Source organism: Narcine bancroftii, chromosome 6 (genome assembly GCF_036971445.1).
Source record: "Narcine bancroftii isolate sNarBan1 chromosome 6, sNarBan1.hap1, whole genome shotgun sequence".
NCBI classification, from domain to species: domain Eukaryota; kingdom Metazoa; phylum Chordata; class Chondrichthyes; order Torpediniformes; family Narcinidae; genus Narcine; species Narcine bancroftii.
The window spans coordinates 82,418,128-82,443,166 of NC_091474.1; the positions used below are offsets into that span (position 1 = coordinate 82,418,128).

The window sequence follows — 25,039 nt, forward strand, 5'->3', positions numbered from 1 at the left end:
AAGTCTTCCTCAGTGGAAGCCTCTCTCCCTGCTGAAACAAGGCGGAATGTTTACATAGAGATGCCGGTGGAAACAAAGTTGATCATTTGCAAAGCATTTTATAGTTTATTAACAAAACTGGGCAGCACAGCTGGCGTTGTGGTTAGCACAACGCCTGCAAAGAGCCAGCAATTGGGACCGGACTGGGGTTCGAATCCTGTGCCGACTGTAAGGAGTGTGTGCAATCTCCCCGTGTCTGCGTGGGTTTCCAGTTTACTCCCACCATTCAAAAAGCGAGAAGGGGTTGTAGGTTAATGGGCTGTACTTCTGGCGGCACGGACTTGTGGGCCGAAATGACCTGTTACCGTGCTGTATGTCTAAATTAAAAAAAATTAAAATTAGGAACAACAAAAATTTTTTTAAAATTTTCTCAAATAAAATAAAAAAGTACAAAAAACAAATAAATATTTATTTGTTAATTTTCCCCTGTGGTGCTTTGATAGGCACGTATACAAAAGGTCACTAAACAGAAAAAGTTTGAGAGTTTTTGAGAAGTCCGGATTTCTGAGCGGTCCTGATTTCTGGTATCTGGAGTTTTGGACTTTTACCTGCAGCTACTACACTGCCAAGTCCTAAAAGCAGCATCATGAGACAAAACAGATAACTTGCTTCAGTGATCATAAGTGTTAAACATAGGCTGGAATGCATTGTTCTTCAAAAGTGCTGCCACAGGATTTTGTTTCTGTTCATTTGTGAAGAGGTTTGAGGGGCTGTTTTAACATCTCACCCAAAAGACAGCACCTGGAGCAAAGTGGTACCTGCTTGGTCCTACAGTCAAGACTGTGTGCGCACATTTCTGGACTGTGACCCATTATCCACTGAGCCAGGGTGGACACAATGCACTGGTGTCGCAGTGGGAGAGTGCAGCAGAAATTTACGGGCATGTTTCCAGGGATGAGGTACTTCAATGGTTTGGGCAGCCATTGGGGTTGTTCTCCTTGGGACTGAGGAGGCTACAAGGGCATCTGATAGAAATATTTAACACAGTGATGGTGACAGGGAGAGTTGGAGGTGTTGAGAACCACACCAAGGGAAAGTGAATGGCAAAGAAAACCCAAAAGTGACACAAGGAGAAACCTTGATGGAGTGGGTGATTCTGGTCTGGAATGAAATGCCAGGCTGGGAATGGAGACAGATTCCAGTGGAATCTTTAAAAGGGAGCAGATAAGTATCTGAATGGAAGGAATTCGTGGGGATGTGGGAAGAGGGAGTGGGAAAGAGTGGTCTCTCTGGATTTTTCTTGGAACTGGCATGCCTTCCATGCCATTGTCGTTTGGATGAGATTTTAAACAAAGAACCTGTTTCCATTATCTTTGTTGCAAGAATCCTGTGGCATTTTCCACAACCCTTTCAGCATATCCCAAATATCTCAAAGCTAATGAAATTCTGTGGAACATTGCCACTGTTGTAAAAGGAGGAAATGTACAGTTAAAGATCAAAAATCCGGACTGCTCGGCGATTGGATCGGTCCAGATTTTCAGATTTTCTGGATTCTCAGGCAGAAAATTCAAATTTAAGGAGAATAAAGAAGAGAAGAATAGGGGTGTTATCCTACACAATATCTATCCTTCAGCTAAAATCATTAAACATACACGATGTGTTTGTGGGCCCTTATTAAGCCTGTATGAATGGTCACAGTTAGAGTCACACAGCTGGATGTAATGCAGGGCTGAACAATATTTTCTCTTTGACTCAGAAAATTTTGCAACACCTAGCATAAAAAAATTGGACAGAATTTCCTCTTTCGGCTGCAAATTAACACTGCAAGGGTCATATTGTTAAAGATGCAGAAGTTAAAATTGAGGTAATAGGGTTAGGGTAATATTCCTGCAATGTCAACACACATGATCCATTCCCTCTCATTTCTTGTGTTATTGTGTTTATTGTGTTATTGTGTTTATTTTATCGCAAGGGAAAAAGCCCTTCATCCCTATTGGCCCATATCGTGCATCTTGTCCACCTAAACTACTCCCATTTTGTTTGTGTTTGGATCATATCTTCAAGATTATTTAACTGTCAGGAGATAAAACAGAAAATGTGATATTACATGAAATTTCCTTGAGTCGAGGAGTCACGTGATGGAGTAGTGGCCGGACGGTGAACTCCAGCCTTCTTCAGAAAAGTCGGAAAAAATAAAGGAAAGCACAAAGGCACAAAAATAAAAATTAAAGTAAAGTGAGTATAAAGGGGGAAAGAAGATGGCGACGAAAAAAGAAAAATCGAAACCAACAGTGAGAAGAGAGGAAGAGAAGACAACGGAAGAAGAAGGAGAAGGCCTTACCTGTTTGAAGAGGCCCGCGGTGGAGAGAGAAACCCGCTCCCTCAGGTCGGTAGAAAGTGGACTACAAAAATGGCTCGCTGAGCCGAGTAAAAGTGCGCAACCGCGCATGCAAAAAAACACACCGACGGGAGGGGTGACCAGCTGGGGAGTCGATCTCCACAGCCGGCAATGACAGCTGCAGAACAGCTGCAGCAAGAGGAGAACATAGAAGACAATTAAAACAAGAAAGAAGAGAAGGACAACAAAGAAACAACAGATGGCCAACCCAGAGGAAGAAGAAGAGGAAGAGGAAGAGTACAGTGAAATAGAAGAAGAAGGGAAAGACAAGACAAAGGATATACTTTCTCTTATTAAAGAATACATGGAGTCATTTAAAGAATGGCAAGCGCAAGAATTTAATGATTTAAGAAGAAGAATAAACAATACAGAACAGAAAATGAATAAAATAGATATGACCTTATCAGAAATGGGAAAAAGAATGGACAAGGTGGAAGAACGAGAAGCAGCAGTAGAAATGGAGGTAGAGGACTTAAAAAATAAATTAGAGGAATCTAATAAAAAAGTTAAAGAGATACAAGAGCTGTTAGCTCAGAAAATAGATATAATGGAAAATTATAACAGAAGAAATAACATAAAGATAGTGGGCCTTAAGGAAGATGAAGAAGGCAAGAATATGAGAGAGTTTATAAAAGATTGGATCCCTAGGATCCTAGGATGTCCAGAACTACAGCAAGAAATGGAAATAGAAAGGGCATATAGAGCATTGGCCTTTAAACCACAACCACAACAAAAGCCAAGATCTATTTTAGTAAAATTCCGAAGATATACTACAAGAGAAAAGGTACTGGAGAAAACAATGGAAAAAGTAAGAGAGGACAACAAGCCACTGGAGTACAAAGGGTGAAAAATCTTCATTTATCCAGATATAAGTTTTGAACTCCTGAAGAAGAGAAAGGAGTTCAATACAGCAAAGGAAGAAAGGGTATAAATTTATACTAAAGCATCCAGCGGTATTGAAAATATTTATTCCAGGACAGCAAAACAGACTATTCTCGGATCCAGAGGAAGCACGAAAATTTGCAGAACAATTACAAAATAGACTGAGAGATGAAGACGTGTAACGAGAGTACAAAAGACTGCGAACTAAAAAGACACATAAGTTTTGAGCTCCTGACCTTAAGGAAAAAACTATTCTCGGATCCAGAGGAAGCAAGGAAATTTGCAGAACAACTACAAAACAAGCATAGAGATGCAGACATGTAATAAGAGTAAAAATGACCACGTGTATTATATGTATGTGGGTAAAGAGGTATATGTGTGTATATGTATAGTGTGCATACATGAATGTATCCGTATTTAGAGGAAAATATAGAGAGTATAGACAAGAATTAATAAGGGCAGGAAATGGAATAGAGGGAATAAGGAGGGAATTAAAAGAGTGACCTTTGTTACATATGAAAAGTGAAATCTTTTCTGGGGGGGGCTGGGTGGGGAGGAGTTACGGTCACTGCAAAATCAGCTGACGCTTGCGAGTGAATTCGCAAATCCAAATGGAGAGGGGAGATGTGGTTGTCCGTCAAGGGATAAAGAACAACTCAGGAGGGGAAGGGGAGATTGGGGCTAAAGAAGTTTTAAATAGGAGAATAAGGAAAATGTTTGATGTTTTAGGAATGTTGTCTTATAAAGGGTTCAAAACAAGAAAACAGAAATGGATAAGAAGGAAAGGTAATGATGGAGAAACGGAAAGGGAAGATAAACAAAGTATAAAATGGCTACGTTGAACTATATGACTTTAAATATTAATGGAATACATAACCAAATTAAAAGGAATAAACTGCTAAATTTACTGAAAAAAGAAAAAATTGATATAGCATTTGTGCAAGAAACACATTTAACTGAATTGGAGCACAAGAAATTAAAGAGAGATTGGGTAGGACACGTAACAGCAGCATCATATAATTCAAAAGCAAGAGGAGTAGCTATATTAATTAGTAAAAATGTGCCATTTAAAATAGAAGAGGAAATAAGAGATCCAGCAGGGAGATATGTAATGATAAAATGTCAGATATATTCGGAGTTTTGGAATCTACTCAATGTATATTCACCTAACGAAGAAGATCAAAAGTTTATGCAAGATATCTTTTTGAAGATACGCAAGGGAACATATTAATAGGAGGGGATTTCAACCTGAATTTGGATTCAAATATGGACAAAACTGGGAAAAAAATTAACAGAAAGAACAGAGTAACCAAATTTATAATTAAATCGATGGAAGAAATGCAACTTTTGGATATATGGAGGAAACAACACCCAAAGGAAAAGGAATATTCATATTACTCGGCTAGACATAAAACATACTCAAGAATAGACCTATTTTTGTTATCAGCTCGTATGCAAGATAGAGTAAGAAAAACAGAATATAAAGCTAGAATACTATCGGACCATTCACCCTTAATATTGACAATAAGGTTAGAGGACATCCCTCCAAGAATGTATAGATGGAGATTAAACCCCATGTTACTTAAAAGGCAGAATTTTAGAGAATTTATTGAAAGACAAATTAAAATGTATTTTGAAATAAATACGAAATCAGTGAAAGATAAGTTTATACTATGGGATGCAATGAAAGCATTCATTAGAGGGCAAATAATAAGTTATGTAACCAAGATGAAAAAGGACTATAATCAGGAAACAGAGCAGTTGGAAAGGGAAATAGTAAATATAGAAAAAGAATTAGCAATGAAAGAAGATACAACTAAAAGAAGAGAATTGGCGGATAAAAAAATAAAATATGAAACACTACAAACATATAAGGTGGAGAAGAACATAATGAAGACAAAACAGAAATATTATGAACTAGGTGAAAAAACGCGCAAAATCCTAGCATGGCAGCTTAAGACAGAACAAGCTAAGAAAATGGTATTGGCATCAAGGAAAAAAGACAAACAAATTACATATAATCCAAAAGAAATTAAGGAAAACTTTAGAGAATTCTATGAACAATTATACCGAATTGAAAACGAAGGGAAAGAAGGGAAAATAGATGAATTTCTAACTAAAATTGAACTACCAAAACTACAAATAGAGGAACAAAATAAATTAACAGAGCCATTTGGAATAGTAGAAATACAAGAGATAATTAAAAAATTACCAAATAATAAGACACCAGGAGAGGATGGATTCCCAATAGAATTCTATAAAACATTTAAAGACTTATTAATTCCGCCCCTCCTGGAAGTAATCAACCAGATTGATAAAACACAAAGCTTACCAGATTCATGTAAAACAGCAATAATTACAGTAATACTAAAGCAAGGGAAAGATCCACTCACACCAGCATCATATAGACCAATATCTTTACTTAACACAGATTATAAGATAATAGCTAAACTATTAGCAAACAGATTAGCAGAGTATGTACCGAAAATGGAAAATCTAGACCAAACTGGATTTATCAAAAAAAGACGCACAAGAGACAATATTTGTAAATTTATTAACTTAATTCATGCAGTAGAAGGGAATAAAGCGCCAACAGTAGCAGTTGCTTTAGACGCAGAGAAGGCCTTTGACAGAGTAGAATGGAATTATTTGTTCAAAGTATTGCCAAAATTCAGTTTACCGGAGAAGTATATTAATTGGATTAAAGCATTATATAAGGGACCATTAGCGGAAGTGACAGTAAATGGACATGTATCAAAGCAATTTAACTTAAGCAGGTCAACACGGCAGGGATGCCCACTATCACCTTTATTGTTTGCGTTAGCTATAGAACCACTAGCAGAATTGATAAGAACAGAAAATAATATAAAAGGGATAAAAATAAAAGACAAGGAATATAAAATCAGTTTATTTGCGGATGATGTTATAGTATACTTAACAGAACCAGAACTATCAATAAAAGAATTATATAAGAAATTGAAGGAATATGGAGAAGTGTCAGGTTACAAGATAAACGTAAATAAAAGTGAAGCAATGCCTATGAATAATGCGGATTTCTCAAAATTTAAGAAGGAATCACCATTTAGATGGCAAATGCAAGCAATAAGATACCTAGGTGTACAAATAAATAAAAATCTCGGCCAACTATATAAACTCAATTATTATCCACTAATGAAAAAATTACAGGACGATTTAGAGCATTGGAAAGATTTACCACTACACTAATAGGAAGGATAAACTGTATTAAAATGAACATTTTTCCAAGGATATTATACCTATTTCAGGCATTGCCAATACAACTGACAGAGAAATTCTTCAAGGAGTTAAAGAAAATAATAAGGAAATTTTTATGGAAAGGGGGGAAACCGAGGATAGCACTAGATAAATTAACAGAATGGTATAAACAAGGAGGCTTACAACTGCCAAACTTTAAAAATTATTATAGAGCCGCACAATTAAGATACCTATCAGATTTTTATCAAACAAGGGAAAAGCCAGATTGGACCAGATTAGAATTAGATAAAATAGGGGAAAAGATACCTGAACACATATTATATAAATGGGATGAAAAATTGGTACAATATAGAAGTTCTCCAGTATTACATCATCTACTCAATATTTGGAAGAAGATTCATGTAGAAAGAAATAAAACAAATTATCAATTACCAAAACTAATATTGACGCAAAACAAGTTACTCCCTTTTACAATAGATAACCTTTCCTTTAGAGAATGGGAGAAAAAAGGGATCAAAAGAATAGAAAATTGTTTTTCAGGAAATAGATTATTATCCTTTGAACAAATGAAAGATAAATACAATATAACTCAAGATACAGCGCTGGCATATTACCAATTGAGATCCTACTTGAAGGATAAATTAGGAAGCAGTTTGAGTTTGCCAGAGGGAAGTAACTTTGAATATGTGATTACAGATACAATGATAATCAAAAGATTTATGACAAATATGTATATTAAACTGCAAGAAAAGGAGAATGAGGAAACAAATGGTAAAACTAAACAAAAATGGGAACAAGATTTAAATATAAAGATAAAAAAGGAAACATGGGAGAAGTTATCCTCTGGAACGATGAGAAATACAATAAATACAAGGTTACGTATGATACAATATAACTGGATACACAGGCTATACATTACACCTCAAAAGTTAAATAAATGGGACTCAACAGTATCTGATAGATGTTTTCGATGTAAAAAAGAAATGGGAACAACAATTCATGCAATCTGGACATGTGAGAAAGTAGAAAAATTTTGGGAAGATTTAAATCAGATATTAAATAAAATAACAGAAAACAATATACCAAAGAATCCAGAGATCTTCCTCTTAAGTAATATAAAAAACAAAGAATTTGGAATTGATTTGGAGGATGCACAAAAAAGATTTGTAAGATAGCTCTAGCCGTAGCAAAAAAATGTATTATGTCAACCTGGAAATTGGAAGATAATTTGAAAATACAACAATGGTATATAGAAATGAATAAATGTATTCCATTAGAAAAAATAACATATAGTTTAAGAAATAATATTGAAATATTCGAACAAATATGGGAGCCTTACATGAAACACAATAGCGAAAACCTTCCGGGGACAATCACTACCTAAGTTAATGGAAGGAAAAGGAAATGAAAAGAATGGACTTAGTGGAATTTCTGGTGTATTTTTATTGAAAGACAACATTGTCTGACTGGTTTAATGTATCCTAGATTTTGTACCTTAAATGGACGGGAGGGGGGAGGTAGGGAGGGTGGGATGGGAGGAGGGAGGGGGGAGAAAATGGCATTGTATATGTGTGAAAAGGAAAAAGTGTGTATCATGGTTAATGTGATTTATGGTGTGAAAAATAAAAAATTGAAAAAAAAACAAAACTTTCCTTTCGTCTAGACAAAGACCCACCATCGGCAGAAATTGCCAGGTGCCCCTTTCAGCCAGTGAAAGAGAAGCAAAAGAGAGTCCCCCCACGGTCACTGGATGTCCATGGCTTCACCTCCAGCGCTCCCACAGCCACACAGCCTTCAGCCCAAACCATCAGCAACCTGACCTCCAGATGCACACCTCTGTCACAATCAGGAAGCCTCTAGCGCCCTTGGCACCCTCTCGCTTCATGGTTCCGATAGCTGGTACCACCTTCAGTCAGTCACGAGTCAGGCTCCACAGCCTGGTCTGACTCCCTTGACTGCAGTCCCCAGCAGCTCGCAGCCTACGTGGTCTCCTTGCCTCAAGTCACCAACAGCCCACTGCCTGTGTGATCTTTAGCCTCAGAACCTGACACTGGTCCTCCATCATGGTCACTGTGGGTTGTCTCTTCTTCTACTTCTTAAATGGTGGGGGGGGTGGAAGGGAAGGCGGGGTCTAGTCTCCCTGTTTTCTCATGCCCTGTGCTAGTCTTCTGCTTCCCTGGAGTTTGCAACCCTTTGTGGCCACTCCTGATCACAGGGCCTAGACCACCACAGTCACAGGATTTTGACATGAATAATGTCAGAATGTTCCATACTGTGAGGCCTAAAGCAAATTTTACATGGGTAAATTGCTTCCTAACATTAGATTGTACCAACTGGACTCATCCTGTCCCCTCTGCTCCTACGAACCCTGGCTTGATCTCTCGATATTGGGCAGCCTCAGAAGAACTCATGCAGGTTTGGATGCCTTTGCAGAGCAAGACAGGATACTGTGCCCAGCAAAAAAGTTCCAAATTAATTTAAGTTGGGATGTGCAAAGGCCGGAAAGATGGATCTACATTGGGGATACCTGTGAGGTGAGAAGCAGGTTACATTTCAGATCAGTCATCTTTCATCAGATAAAGTCAACTGATCAGTCTGTTTACACTGGGATGTAAAACCCAAGAGACCACAGGGCTAGGAGTCACTCAAACCCTGCCATCAGCTTTAAAACTGATTGTTGCTGTGTTCTGTTTCCAGGAGGGGGGTTGGTCCACCATGCACTATCAGTCATGTGTCATTTGGTGCAATACACAAAAGTGGGGGAGAAACTCAGCAGGTCACACAACGTCCATAGGAAATAAAGGGTAACCAATGTGCTGATACTTTGCCGAAGGGCTCAGGTTTCCCTTTACTTCCTATAGGCACTGTGAGATCTGCTGATTTGCGCATTGAATGACAATCATGGCTTCTGCACACTGGCATTGGTGCAGACAAATGGGGGTGAATGCAGAAACCTGCTCAACGAAACGGAGGGTGAGATAAGTGACAGGAGGTGTGAGAGGTGGGGAGGAGGGGAAGCAGTGCGAGAGGAAATTAAAGTAATGGAAAATAGGTCAGTCAGCATGGGTGGAGAGAGGAGATACTGTTTCCGGTGTTTCCCCCCGCCCCCCCCCACCAATTACAAGAGGGAGAAACCATGTTGACGAATCGCTCTCCCACCTGCAGCCAAAGGTGTCCAAGCTCAAGAATACCAGTGAAGCTTTTTCTTTTGTTTTCCAACTTAGCACACAGTAAACATGGGAAATGCCCAGAATTCTACATATTCCTTCTTTTGCCAAGTGTCCAGAATGGCCAGTTGCATTCACTGACACTTAGAAAGCACAAAAAGCATTTTCTTTCCTCACCTGAGGGACTGTTTTCCCAAACATGCACGGTCAGTGAGGTTGGCGTGAAGACGGGGGCATTGTCGTTGTGGTCCAGGATGGTCACTGTGAGGCCGGCCGTACTCTTCAGCAGACCCACGTCTTCCGCGATCAAGATGAACTCCAGGTGTGCACTGGGTAGGGCCTCCCTGTCAATTGTCTTTCTTGGTGTTACGGAAATAATCCCTGAAAAACAGTTAAAGTAATGAAATCAAATGAACATCATCAGCCCAGTTGGAAATGAACACATAGGTTAGAACAGTTCTGAGTTCTGCAAACAAAGGAAAGCTTAGGGGAAACATCAGGGGTAAGTGTTTTTACACAAAGAGTCATAGGTGCCCAGAATACCTTGCCAAGGGTGGTGGTGGAGGCTGAAATGTTCAGCATTTAAGAGACTCTCAGACAGGCACATGGATGAAAGAAAAATAGAGGTTACGAAGGAGGGTTTCATTCTTTTGGTAGACGTATATATGCTGTCATAACATCAAGGGCCAAAGTGTTCAAATTATTATTTTTATTCTGTGCACAATATATCAGTGTTGGTGCTGTGCAATTGCCTCTATCCGTCCGACGGCCTACAGGTCACCCTTGGGCAAGGTGCAGTGTCTGTTTTGCTTCCCAATCAGAGTCACAAGAAGCCATGGACTGCAGAGGGTGGATGGTTTGTACAAGCAGATTCTACAAATTGGAATTTCCGGTTGTAAAACTAAAAACACTGGGTGGATGAATCTGCTGATCAATGGCCAGGGTTACCTATCCAGTGTGGATGCTGCAATGAAGGCGGCAATGGGAAACCACTTCAGTAGTTTTCCCTTGTCTAATCATGACCTCAACATAGACTAGTCTCAGCTCTAAGATGGAGCTTTCCCCAGAGGAGAACAGGGGAGGCAACAACTATAATTCAGGGGGACAGGGATCGTGACGGATGGAGAGATATAATGGCCCACGCCGAATGGCAAGGCACCTAAATGATTCACAATCTTTTCCGCTGGGACTAGAGAAAAATTAGTTAAATTTATTTAGTATGCAATAATCATGTTGAATTATTCATGGGTTATCAAGGTCAAAGGACTGAAAAGTTTCAATCCTGAACCCAACACCCAGTGGGCTTCAAACCCCTCCACTTTGGTGAGAATGAATGAGCACAGCAATCAAAAGGATCCATGCAGGATAGCCCAGAAAGCCTGAAAAGGGTTGGGGGAGGGGGGTGGTCCACAACCCCCCACTTTCACACAAAAAATAACTCCGGTAACTTATAAATGTATAAACTGGAGGGGTGAACCGGAGTGGAGATGTACGGACTGGATCAGATTGTGTTAAGTGATTGCATCTCAAGAGGCAGTAGAGATTCCTTCCTTGACTTGGAGCGTGATTCACGTGCAAGGCAATTTTGAAACAATGACATCCTGCAGCCAGTTTTATCTTGATGATTATCTACTTTATTTACATTCCAGTGGAGATGTGCCCTTTGTGGGAATGGGTGAGTGGTAAGATTGGGGTAAAGGAGATTGTGAAGCAACACAAAACAGTGAGATGCCCAGACTTAGAGAATGGTAGGATTTATTTCTCTTGGCAGGGAGCACAATGACAGGCATTGGAAGGAAGATGAGGACAAATTGTCCTCATGGAATTTACTGGGATCGTTGCTTAGATCAGGGAGGATCCCTACTACCCCGCACACATCATCTTCCAGCTACTCCTTTTGAGAAAAGATACAGAAGTATCAGACCGAGCACAACCTTGGGCAGTGAGATTGCTGAATGATTGCTAAAACAACTCTCTATGACTACTATTTATTAAGAATATTTATTTTAATCTATGTACCTATGTAATGGAAAGGCCACAGTCTGTACGGAAAGGGCAGAACATTAAGCACCATTATACTGAGCACTGGTGAACCTCAGGGCTGTGTGCTCGGCTCACTCTTGTTCACACTACTGAACCACGAATATATCGACTGTATCTTCAGATCCAGCTCCAACAGTATCATCAAGTTTGCAGATGACACAACAGTCGTCGGCCTCATCAGCAATGATGAGTTGCACTACAGAGAAGAGGTGAAAAATCTCGTGAAATGGTGCTTGAGTAACAACTTTAGTCTCAATGTCGACAAAACAAAGGAGACGACTGTGGACTTCAGGAGGATCAGGAACAACCTCCACTTCACATCAACAGCTCTGTAGCAGAGAGAGTGGAGTACCTTGGAGTTCAATTAACTAGTGACCTATCATGGACACACAACATCTCCTCACGTCAGCAAGCGCAACAGCAACTGCGCTTCCTGAGAAGAATGAAGCAGGCAAGGCTTCCAGCCACTATCATGTCAACCTTCTACAGGAGCCCTACTGAGAACGTCCTGGCCAGCTGCATCACAGCTCGGTAAAGTTGCTGCATAGAAATGGATCAGAGGTCAATCAGAGTGGCAGAGGGGATCACTGTAATCTCTCTCCCCTCCCATCGATGTGATCTACCAGGATTGTTGTCTGAAAAGGGCACATAAAATCATTGTGGCCTTCCACCCAGCGCACAGCATCTTTCAGCTGCTCCTGTTGGGAAAGAGATCCAGGAGGATCAGAGCCAGCACCACCAGGCTGAGGAACAGCTTCTTCCCACGGACAGAGAGAATGCTGAACAACCAAAGGAACTGCTCACACTGACCATCCAAGGCTCTAATATTTAGCAAACTATATTTATTTATTTGTATATATGAATACTAATCCTGCACATGTATTTTCTGTACGTGTTATGACTGGTTGCATGTCTGAATGTTTTACATGGAGGATTGGATAACGTTGTTTCATTGGGTTGTACTTGTGCAATTGGATGATAATAAATTTAACTTGACTACTGCCAGAGGGGGATTAATTGGTTTTTTGTCTCTCTTGTCCTAGCAAGGAAAACAGCAGCAATATTTGTCAACTTAACAATCATTGGGCCTTAGAAAATCACATTGAATTAGAAAATTTAGGACAATTCTGAAGGATGCATTCACCACTGAGCACGTCTTGCTTTCTCATTCTGTGACTGAAGAAACATAACTCACCGGACTTCCTGTCCACAGTGAAGCAGTCGGTCCCATTGCTCAGTAATCGGTAACTAACCACAGCGTTTGGCCCTTCGTCACGGTCAAAGGCTAAAATGGGCCCATTAATCAGTGTGATTTGTGTACCTGCAAAGTGGACAATGAGTCAGGTGTTTGGATTTCAGTCAAATTCCTTCATTCAATGACTTTTGCGTGAATGATTAGTGCATCTGCAATACAGGTACAAAAGGATTGTAATTTCTGAGGCACTTTTCAGGAGATTCCAAAGCATTTTATTACAAATAAAGTTATTGTCATGTGCCATCACTTTTGACAGACAGGAAATGGAGCAGTTATATTGTGCCTTTGCAAACCTTCCAACAGTATAAGGAATAAGATCATAAGTTGGTTCCTTTTACAGACAGAGTACCACACATACTCGTATCAAAGTCAATACCATCTGGAATTTTCTATACATCTCATGTAAAAGTCGACCGAGTCTCTCACCATGGCCCCAGCAACCCATTGAAGCTCCTGACATCTCGAACATGGACTCGTGCCTCAGCCACCTGTTCATTGGCGTTCCCAACATCTCGAACATCAATTTCCAACCTGGTCCCAGCTGCCTGTCCATCGGAACTTCCGACACCTCGAACGTGGACTTGCACTCGGCTATTCGCCCATCGGAGCTGCCGACGCTGTGGTTGCTAACTCATACCTTGGCCCCGGCCAGCCACCCATCAGAGGCCCCCAACGCCTCAAACCCAGACTCATGCCTCGGCTGCCCGACCATCGGAGCTACCGATGCCTCGAACGTGGACTCATGCAATGGCTTCCCACCCATCGGCACTCTTGACGTCTTGAATGCTGATTTCCTACCCGGTACCGGCTGCCTGCCTATCGGAGTTTCAGACACCTCAAAAATGGACTCGTGCCCCGGCCACCCCTCCATTTGAACTCGTGACTCTTCTGACAATGCAGATATTTACTGTGGTCAAAAGTAGTATCCATGCAAATGTTAACCTCAAATTTAATGTTAAAAAATGGTCTATAAAATTTGACTTTTATATGAGTATATATGGTGTTATTCGAACCCCAAATCCAACTATAGTTGGAAACACAAGGAACAAGAGAAGGTCATTCCTGTTCCAGCAGGATGATTATCAACCCTGGCACCATACTCAAAAAATGGGGTAACAACTATTTCTGGGTTTTATGGGTGTAAGTTTCACACCTCTATCTTCCTGCCAACAAAGAAATACTTTCTAACTTTCTCCCGAATGCATTGGCTCTAATTTTTGGTCACAGTCTAAACTTCTTCAATAGTGAAAGGATTCCATCTATCGACCTCTTTGATCCATTTAAATATTCAAAACCCTTCATTCCTAATCAGAACAGTGATGGGACATCAACAATATTTCTTTAAAAAATTTAGATGCACAGGCCCTTCTGGCCCACGAGCCCGTGCTGCAGAAATACATCCAATGAGCCTACAACTCCCGATGTGGTTTGAATGGTGGGAGGAAATGGGAGCCCCCATGCAGACAGGGAGAACATACAAACTCCTGACAGACAGTGCTGGATTTGAACCTGTGTCAATGGTGGTGCAATAGCGAGCGCTAACCACTCTGCCAACCGTGGTTCCCATACTTGGCTATAACCTACTTGGGGTTTTTGAGCAGTGCTCTTGAAATCAAAGTCTTTTCATTCCCTCAATGAATTCACTGTCACTTTCAGCAAAATTGATATAAAACATTCATGGAGCTGATACGCACCTGCCCTTGAACACAACAGCCAATGAGGTCAGTTCATTCGCAGACAATTGACCCAAATGACTGTGCCTCTGATCACTTTTAGACACTAGAAAGTTATTTGGGGTTTCTATGATAAACAGGTTGGAAATAGGAGTTGGGTTGAAGGGACTGTTTTCCTGTTGTATGACAAGCCACTACGCTCATAGAGAAACAAAAGTGTTGTAGATGCTGAACAAAGGAACTTAGCAGGTCAGACGGCATCCATGAGCAGAAATTAGGGTCAATATTTCAAGTGGAAACCAGAGCTCCATCTCAAAATGGAGGCAAACAAGGGAGACTGCAGATGCTGGAGAAACTGGAGCAACACGCAAAATGGTGGAGGAACTCAGCAGGTCAGGCAGCTCCAACTGGATGGCATTAACATCGAAGTCTCAGGTTTACCCACCATCTTCATCCCCGTCTCCTTTCTTCTCTTTCTCTCTCCCTTTTCCCCTGTTTCCTTTCACAGAACCAAATTCAATTCTCACCTCTCCTGTTAGTATATCCAATTAACACTTTTTGTCTGTTGGTCTGCATTCCTCCCTCTCCCATTCTTCTCCTTTAATTTCTCATTTTTAATGAAGTTGCCCGCCTTATTTTTGTTTATACTGGAAGAAGGCCCCAGGCCCAAAATGTCAGTAATATATCTTTATCTCCTATGGATGCTGCACGTCCGGCTGAATTCCTCCAGCATTTCTGTGTGTTTTCACTATAATCTCAGCATCTGCACACTTTTGTATTTCCCAGCATTCACAGAAGGCAACAGACAGTCAGTGTTTCAGGCCGTAACCTGTTTCGGCATGTTTTTTGGAAAAAACACTGTCTTGTCGGGTTGTACTTGTGCAACCAGATGACAATAAACTTGACAAACTCTTCTTCAGAAATAGCAAGAAAGAGGGCAGAAGCCCGAATAAAAGGGTCAAGGGAGGGGGTGGAACACAAACTGCCAGGTGATAGGTGAATACAGGAGGCAGAAATGGGCCAAAAAAGAAGTCAAGAGTTAACGAGGAAGACAGAGAGGGAAGAAGATGCTTTCAGATAGGAAAACTTGGAGTGTAGATCCTCGACTAAAGGGAAGGGGTGAGGAATTAGAAGAAGGATGGTGGTCTGAGAGACCAGTAGGTAGGGAGGGCAGGGAAGAGGAGAGAGGAGGAAGGATTGGGCCAGAGAGTTCAGGGAAAGCAAGGGGTGTTAAAGAAGACAGGGAAGAGGTTAGTGGAAATTGGAGAAATCGTGGCTGATGCTGTCTGGTTGAAGATTGCTTAGAGCATAGAAAGTTAAAGGTTGATTGATTTTGAAAAGGAATTAAGAGACTTTGATTTCAAGAGCATTACTCAAAATGTCCAAAATAGTTTACAGCCAAGTTTTATTGATGCCAAATCACTGGAGTGATGAGGAATGATGCTTTTGAATTTGAAAAGGGATGAAAGAGGTCGATTGAGGGAATCCTTCCACTGTTGGGAGTTCTTCCAATTTCTGACTCGAAACATTGACTGACCATTTCTCCTCATGGATGTTGCCTGACCTGCTGAGTTCCTCCAGCCATTCTTTGTCGAGCCAATCATAATGGCCACCATTATGAAAATAAGCCTTTTGTTATAGAATTGACTTAACCCACTGAAGTTAAATTCCCTTTTTTCCATTCATTCTACCCCTGGAGCATGGACGTGGATTTGGCGGGTCAAGCAAGGCCACGTGTTCTCCCACTCACCAGTGATCTGGTGGGTTCACTGGCGCATGCATGTATTTGCCTGGTAAAATCAGGATATGCGGTTGTGTCCCTCCAAAATCTCATGTACAGGCAGTTTGGGATCATCTTCCACTCTCAAGATTGTTAATCCAGCAAATATTACCCCACTATGCCTGTTAAATATAATACAGCAATGATATTCTACTTGATGCACAGGTGAGTTAGGAATGTAGAAACAAGAGAAGACCATTCAGCCCCTCAAAGACATGCTGACAAAGTGGTTGACTTTTTCCTCTGTTACTGCAGTATTTGAGCTTCAAAGGTATAAAACATGCCAAGAAGATGCAAGATTGTATTTCTTCCACATGTTGGTGTGTGTTTCAGATGTTGGTGTGTTTTCTTACATGCTTCATCAGTGCTTTTACAGACTTACCTGCTGCTGAATTCTCAGAGATTTCAGCTTGATAAGAGCTTTGAGTAAACACAGGCCTGTTATCATTTTCATCTGAGATGGTAATTGTCAGCAAGTCTGAATCCTGGCAAAACAAGAGATGAACCAACATTCTTCAACAGAAAGAAAACAACCTTTTATAACCTATTCTGCTGCAATAGCGAGGATCTCCCAGTGGCCACCTACTTCAGTTCCATGCCCCATTCCCTTGCTGTCATGGCTGTCTATCATCTCATGGACTGCCAGTCGGAGAGCACCCACAAACTGGAGGAACAACACCTTGTCTTCCATCTGGGCACCCTCCAACCACATGGCATTAACATCCCCCCCTCCCCCCACCACCAACTTCTTTCCCAGTCGCCTTTCCCACTGCTTTTTTCTCTCTCTCCTTTCCTGTCTGCTCTCACAGAGCCAAAATCAATTCTCACCTCTCCTCTTGTTGGTCTGGACCCCTCCCCCACTATTCTTCTGTCTTGTTTCTGATGCCTTCCTATTCTTGAAGAAGGGCTCAGTCCTGAAACATCAGTAATATATCTTTACCTCCTATGGACACCGTGAGATGGGCTGAGTTCCTCCAGCATTTCTGTGTGCTTTTATTTATAACCCATTTACCCAGGCTACTTGTACCTTCGGCGAGCACTTTTTTTCCCCCAAGTCTTCCAATTGGCCTGGGATTTCCTTCCTGAGTCCTCTGCCTCTCTACACCCATTTGAATCTTCCAAGAAACATGATCATGTTGGGAAATAGATTTTGAGCATAGAATCGAGGTGGGAGTGAAAAATTACTGTGTTGTTAAAGGAAAGAACATTATCAATTTCCAGGCATTAACTTCTTCATTGTTGTTGGGTTGACCTTTATTAACCTTCAATAGACACTTTCTGGCCAATATTTATTCCTCACTCAACATTTCTGATGGAAATAAGAACATTCACATCAAGAGAAGGGGTGGATGTCCCATCATTCGAGATCATTTGTAAATCTCGAATCCTAACTTTTAATTTTAATTTTTAAATAATTTTAAACTTAGACATACAGGCCTTTCTGGTCCCAGCTGCCATTGCTGCCCAAAGACCCCAACTGACCTACGATCCAGATACATTTTGAACTGGCTAAGTCCATATCTTATGACTCCTGAATGACTGAGCCTCCATGGTGCTCCAGGAACAGAATTCCAAAGATTCATCAGCCTCTAAGTCAAGGTCAAGATTCCATTATTGTCATGTAATACTACATTACATAGTAACAGATAGAGAGTCACAACTTTTTCTAGCACCCCTCACAGAAACCTACAGCACCTGGTGTTCCTAGAAGGTCTCCCCTCCAAGTACCAACCAGTCCTGTGCCTGCTTAGCTTCTGAGATCAGACAACCTCAGGTGCATTCAGGCTATTAGGTGCTGTTATTTTTCCTTATCTCAGTTCTAAATGGGTTTGTTATTAGAGGTCCTTGGATGAAAGAGGAATACTTCAGATCGAATGTGAATGAAGAAAGGTTGAGAACCACGAGCTTTATGAAGCAGAACATAAAAGTCTGCAGACATTGTGATTGAAGTAAAAACACAATGCTGGAGAAACTCAGCAGGTGAGTGTCCTTTATGCACATGGCATACTTTATGCAACTCCCCAACCCGTTCCCTTCACACCAACATCTGGGACACCCACCAACGTTTTGGGCTTAATGCTATATAAAGTACACTGTTGATCTGCTGAGCTTCTCCAGCTTTGAGTTTTTTCTATACTGCCTTTATGAACCTTTGGTATTGTTTCAATGTAATGCTGAAAGGATTTGGCAAAATAGGCTAACAAAGTCATTTTGTTACAAAGCACGCATGGTCTTGGACACACTGACTGAAAGCGCAGTGGAACTGGATTGAAAAATCACATTTTCAAGGAAAACTTTCATGAGGATATGAAGGGACAGAAGAGGAGGAGGATTAATGTCCAAACTCCTCCTGTTAAAATGCCAACATGTCATGTTGGCGCTTTGGGAGAGTCACATTTGCCAGCAGTTGGTCCATATCCTCCCAAACACTTCCTGTTCATATAAATGTCAATCATCATTCTAATTGTGCCTGATTCTTCAGTTTTCTCTGCCGGCTCCTTCCAGATGCAGACTAACTTCAGAGTGAAAACGTTGTCTCTCAGGACCCTGTTAAATGTTACTCCCCACCCCCCCACCCACCTTAAATCAATACCCTCTATCTCTAAAATAGTCTCCTCTTGGTTTTATAAACCTCTACAAGGTCACCCCTCAGCCTTTTGAGGGTCCAGGGATTAAAGACTCAGCCTCTCCTAACTTCCCCGAGAAGCCAACCCTTTTGTACCAGCAATATCCTGGTGAATCTCCTCTGCACCTCTTCCAATTACAGCTGGGCTCCTTATCAAACTGCAAGTATGGTATCATTGCTCTGTATCTTTACAAGATTGCATCTGTACTTTCTCAGTAAGCATTTCTTCAAAAGCACGTTGGTAACTTACTTTAAAACCCCTGGTATCCAGAATTCAAGCAACTGACAGCCTCAAGTAGCAGGCAAAAAAAAAATCAAGGAAAATCAATTAAATAAAATTAAATTGTTTGAGTTGTATCATATTAATTTTTTTAACTTTGGTTTCTCTTTTAATACTAATCATATATCGAATCTGACAACTCTGTGGGGTTTTTCTCCTCTACTATTTTCTTGTTTTTTAAAAAATATATATTAGTTTTTTCCCCCCAAAAAAGAGAGTGCCTGCTTCGAAAGGAATCAAAAACTATCCATTTCAGCTGTGCATACAGAAAGCATGACTGCCAACATATCAGTGAAGATGAGGGGACTCCGATCCTGGAGAGGATATGAGTTATGGATATGATTTACAATATATGTTAATAATATACAGAATATCTTATTTAGTTTATGTAACTATCCATACTATCTTATTGAAGTGTACCCTTCTTGTTTCTGTGTTTTTTTAATTAAAAATCAATAAAATCATTTAAAAAAGAAAAATATATAATAAAATAACAGGTAAAATATGTAAGTTTAAAATTTTAAAAGCAAGTATTCTCTGAAGTAACACATAAATCTTTGGTGAAGATGGGAGCAAATATTCACCCAGTGGGGTGCCTTGATTGTGCTTTGCTCGTAGCAGCTGTTTGAATAAAGTTGTGTGAAACAGCAATGGCGTCGCCCAGGATGAAGAGTTGGTTGATGCCGCTCGCCGTTGGGGCGACTCTCTTAAAGTGTCTCCTTATCCCTGCTTAGTAAGAGTCATCCTGGTCAGAGGCTTTACCTGTAAACTTGTGGGAGGGGTATTAATTATCTATAATGTCTTTCAGGTGGCTCTGTGAAGGGGGAGGAACCTGCAGTTGCAGCGATGGTTAAATGTTTTCAAATAATGTGACTGAAAATAAAATAAAATGTTTTCAAGTTCTAATGAATGCAAGTGAAGTTTGTTCAGTGTAAGTACAGTATAGTATTTTTTGTCTTTTAAACTGTTTATTTGTAAGAGCAAGCCTCAAGCAACTGGAAAATACAATTGTCCAGCATCTACCAATTCCCATAGGTGCCAGATACCAGGGGTTTTACTACATTTCCAAATGTGAAAAAGATATTATGAACTTATCAACAATGTTTAATGGACTTACCCTTCGAGCATGTCTTGGGTTTTCTGGGCTGTCTTTCACTGTAATTGTGAGTCGATATTCAGCAGTCTGTTCTCTATCCAGCGGTCGGTTGACGTAGATGACGCCATTCTGAAAGGTAAATCACAATGGATGGTAAGATGAGCAAGGAAGTAAAAATAAACAAGAGCAAAATACTGTGGCTGATGCAACTTTGAAACAAAAATAGGAAACGAGAGAAATGCTCCACAGAGAGAAGGTTTGAGGTTAAATGGAAATTCAGCTCTGCATCAGTCACAAAGAAAGGCTTTGAAGATGAAATAATAACTGGTTCTGACTCTGCAGAGAGTGCCTGCTTCAAAAGGAATCAAAAGCTATCCATTTCAGCTGTGCATACAGAATGCATGACTGCCAACATATCAGTGAAGATGAGGGGACTCAGATCCTGGAGACGAATGAAACCCAGTGTGTTTCGATCAGAATGAGTTTATTACAGACTGGTTTCTCCTAATGGGCTTGTGGTACTGATAGTAGAACCGTGACCACTTCAGAAACCATGTGCATTTACGTAACACCTTCAAGGAAATTATCTTCTCAAGGTTCTTCACAAGGGAACAATGAGATAAAATTTAACGTCAAGCCAAAACTTAACTGCAGTTTGATTTTTTCCCCCTTTTTGGACATTTGTTTAAGGTGAGGGGAGGAAGTTTAGGGGAGATGTCAGGGTTAAGTTTTAATTTTGCACAGAGAGTGGTGGGTGCCTGAAATGCATTGCCGGGGTTGGTGGTGGAGGCTAATATAATAGAGACACTCAATAGACTCTTATATAACACATGGATATAAGACAAATAGAGAGCTATGGGTGTGAGGTTGGGAGAAATTATACCATTGTGGAATGGGTTCGCATAGGTCAACAAAACATCATGGGCAAAAGGGCCTTCTTTGTGCTATAATGTTCTCAGTGGCAGTGGGTCAGATTTTGTGCTCCAACACATGTCGTTGCTAGGATTCACCTGTTTGTCCACCACGGGGGCATTCTTCAGTACTGGTGACAACTCTGCTTGTGGTGCACCCAGGGACTCCTTGTGGAACCCAATTGGGTGGTGTAGTGTGGATTGTGGAGGGTCATGTAACCTCTCCATTTGGAACTTTGTTGGAAATCGTATCACCTGGCAATCAAGGTAGGACTCTGTCCACCCATTAGTGCACACCTGACCATTGTCCCCTTTAATCACCTAGCTATTACCTGGGCCGGACACTCAAGCTTACTGTACTATAGAGTCTACCACATGGAATAACTCTTTCTCATTTGCTCTTTGGCCCTGAGATGAATACTGCTCCATTTCAGGTCATGAACTCTGGACAATGCTGGAGGAATCTTTGGTAAGGTGTGCACTAAACGGGGATCGGGGCTGTTGTATATTGAAGGTAGCATCTGAGCCCTGCCCATGTTCGTCAAGAAACAGCATTTTGTAGTCCTTGGTTGAGCTTAGTCTGTATAAATAGTTACCAGTATCACTAGTTGTGGTAGCTGATATGTACTGTGCTTGAAACAGTTGCTAGTATCAATAGTGTTGAGTTCGATGTGAATGATTATTCCTGTTGCAATCCCCTTACCTGTGTTTCAATAAAGATCATTCCTATGTTCAGCCTGTGTCTTTGAATCCACCAAACCTGTTTCCCTTCCCACATAATAGGTAGGGTCTTCTGAAGTTTTCCTGGCATTTGAGCTGAAAATTTATCTCCAAAACCTGTGCTGGATTCATCCTGGTCCAAGCACAGATGCCCTATTCAAGTGATACGGACTGTGAGAAAGGAATCAAAGGCTCATGGAATAAAGTAGGTGGTAGAGTTTTTATTAACCTTTCATGACCTTAATTAATATTGAGTATGTAGGTTTGCATTTTTGTAGCTTCATAAGATTCTAAACATAATAATCAGGGACAGAAATGCCAGAAGCCTGCATAAATGTATATTTGAAACTTTTGAAAGGGTTGATGAGGGTAAAGTGGTGTATGTGTGCTTTCGTTTGATAGATTGCCATACCTTAGACTTGTCATCAAGACTGAAGGTCATGGATTGAAAAGGGCTGGAGCAGAGTGGATGGAAAATTGGTTCAGTGGCTGAAAACAGAAAGTGGCAGTGTAAGGTTGCACTTAACCTCAAGAGCTTCCCCAAGGAATGGAACTCGGAGAAATTTTCTTAACGTTTATTAATTGTACAGACAGCAAACATGCAGGGGATACTTTCTAAGTCTGCTGAATACACAAAACTTGGAGGTGTAAGTAACCATGAGAAGGATAGAGTGGGATGATGTAGAAGGGGATAGGCTGGTAAAATAGGCAGCAGATAGCAAAGAAAACTTGATTATGAGAAATTCAAATGTTACACATCGTACAGGTAGCAAGGGGAAAGGTGTAGACCAGTGGTTCTCAACCGTTTTCCACTCACATACCATTTATGCCATTGGTGCTCTGAGATTAGTAAGGGATTGCTTAAGGTGGTATGTGGGTGGAAAGAAAAAGTTTGAAAACCACTGTTTTAATCGTACCTCAGGGACTTGTTATGTGTACAGTTTCAGAACTCCAAAGGAAATGGGCCAATGACAAGCAAAATTTTTCAGTAACAATTGGGCCTGGAGCAGTGATTCTCAACCTTCCCTCCCACTCACACCTTAAGCAATCCCTTACTAATCACAGAGCACCGATGATATCGGGATTGCTTAAAGTGGGATGTGAGTGGAAATAAAACAACCACTGGCGTAGCTGTACTCGACGTACAATTCTAAAAGGGACGCAAGAACAGAAAGATCTGGGGTTTCTATGTTTTCATTGCATTTGGCAAGGAAGGGTGAGAAAATACAAAAGATCATACGCAGAGTTCGAGAGCAAGCAAGTCATCATGATCCTTTAGAGAAAATGATTTCATAATCATCAATCATTATGTCCAGGGCTGGGTGTGATATTTCATTACGTCCAGGGCTGGGTGTGATATTTCAAGAAAGATACAAAGGCTTTGGAAAGGGTGAAGCAAAAAAATTATTTAAATGATTTTGTTCCCTCTGAACAGTGAAAGTTGGAAGGGGATCTGGTCGTATTTATAATCTGAAAAAGATTGGATAGAAGACAGAGGATCTACTCCCTTGAATGGAATAGTCAAGAACGAGATGATCTAAAATGAAATTGAATGGCAAAAAATATATGAGGGTATATCTTGAGTGCTGTAAGGTTCAGATTTGGAATTCACTTCTAGAGCAGACAATTCAAATGTAGCTTTGAAAGTGGTGGTATCTGAAGGGAAATGAATGGCAGGGTGATGGGGAGAGGGAATGTGAACAGCTGGATTGCTCTTACACAGTGGGTGAAACGACATAATTTTCAGATACTCCTATAAACATGAAGCAAAATCAATCTTTTTTAAAAATTGTTTTAAAAGCCAATCCAAATGTTGCTGAATGTTTGTGAAGGTCAACAAATACTCCCAGATGTAGAGTGGCCCTGATCACAATGACAGCTTTGGGGGCAGGGGCCTCACCAACTATCACAAGTGCAGCTGGCCCCTGTGCTGAGACACAGCTCACACAGCCCAGGGAACTGCTCCCAGCAACCATACAGAAACAGGCATGGCCCAGGGGCAGTTGGTTGGTGATTCTTGGAGAAAAGGATGATGGAAGGCATGGGAAAGTATTTGAGATCTCAAACTTCGGATTGGGAATCAATCAGAGAATGAGGAGTATTGTTTCATTTTATTAATATTAAATAATCGATTACAATTAATTTACTTAACTGTTTCATTGATAAAAAAGGCATTATCAGTGTTTCCTGCAGTGATGTGGAAGGTAAGGAGAGCGTTGGAACCACTGTCTATGTCGATGGCCTGAATCCTGGCAATGCTCGTGGACATGTGAGTGTTTTCACTGATAGTGCAGTTCACTGGGATATTCTGGAGCACTGGATCATTGTCATTTACATCCAAGACACGAACTCCAACCAGTACCTATATGGAAGAGAATCACAGATCAGAATCAATGAAAATCTCATTTCGTCCATTGTGGAATGTTTGCGGCTGATTGTTCCTCAAGCTCTAAAAAATGTCTCCACTTGAAGAACCTGCTCAACTCTCTTTAAATACCTGTCAGTATCTGATTTCACTGTCATAGAATCAGACAGTATGGAAATGGGCCCTTCGGAACAACTTGCCTGCTGACCCAATTGCACAAGTCTCACCCACACTAATTCCACCCAGCTTCATTGGCCCATATCTCTCTAAACCTATATTTATCCTCTAGTGGTTTTCTTTCCACTCACATACTGCCATCAGTGCTCTGTGATTAGTGAGGGATTACTTAAGATGGTATGTGGGAGGGGAAAAAATGTTGAGAACCACTGCTCTAGACCCAATTGTCACTGAAATATTTTGCTTGAGAAAAATTGGCCCATTTCCTTCAGTTATGAAACCATGTACATAATGAGTAAAGTAGACATGATTAAAACAATGGTTTTCAAACTTTTTCTTTCCAAATGTTTGAAAACCACTGCTCTAAACCATGCACCCAGCAAATTTTTACTTAAACATTACAATTTTACCTGGCTCAGATACCTCCTCCAGCACTCACCACCTTCTGTGTAA

At 40.7% G+C, this 25,039-nt stretch overlaps 1 protein-coding gene across 10 annotated transcripts in view; it reads right to left on the reverse strand.

Annotated features, from left to right (window-relative positions):
* Positions 1-25,039, reverse strand: part of cdh23 (cadherin-related 23) — an 874,975-nt gene that overhangs the window by 62,197 nt on the left and 787,739 nt on the right. For 8 of the 10 annotated variants that reach the window (XM_069885557.1, XM_069885556.1, XM_069885568.1 and 5 more), the window contains 5 exons: positions 24,197-24,406; positions 20,435-20,542; positions 16,794-16,896; positions 12,899-13,024; positions 9,838-10,041 (listed from right to left, as the gene is read on the reverse strand). In XM_069885557.1, the coding sequence (XP_069741658.1) occupies positions 9,838-10,041; positions 12,899-13,024; positions 16,794-16,896; positions 20,435-20,542; positions 24,197-24,406 (751 nt within the window). Of the gene's footprint in view, positions 1-9,837; positions 10,042-11,679; positions 11,900-12,898; positions 13,025-16,793; positions 16,897-20,434; positions 20,543-24,196; positions 24,407-25,039 lie in introns of those variants that run through there. The other 2 variants (XM_069885560.1, XM_069885564.1) reach the window with 2 other exon arrangements.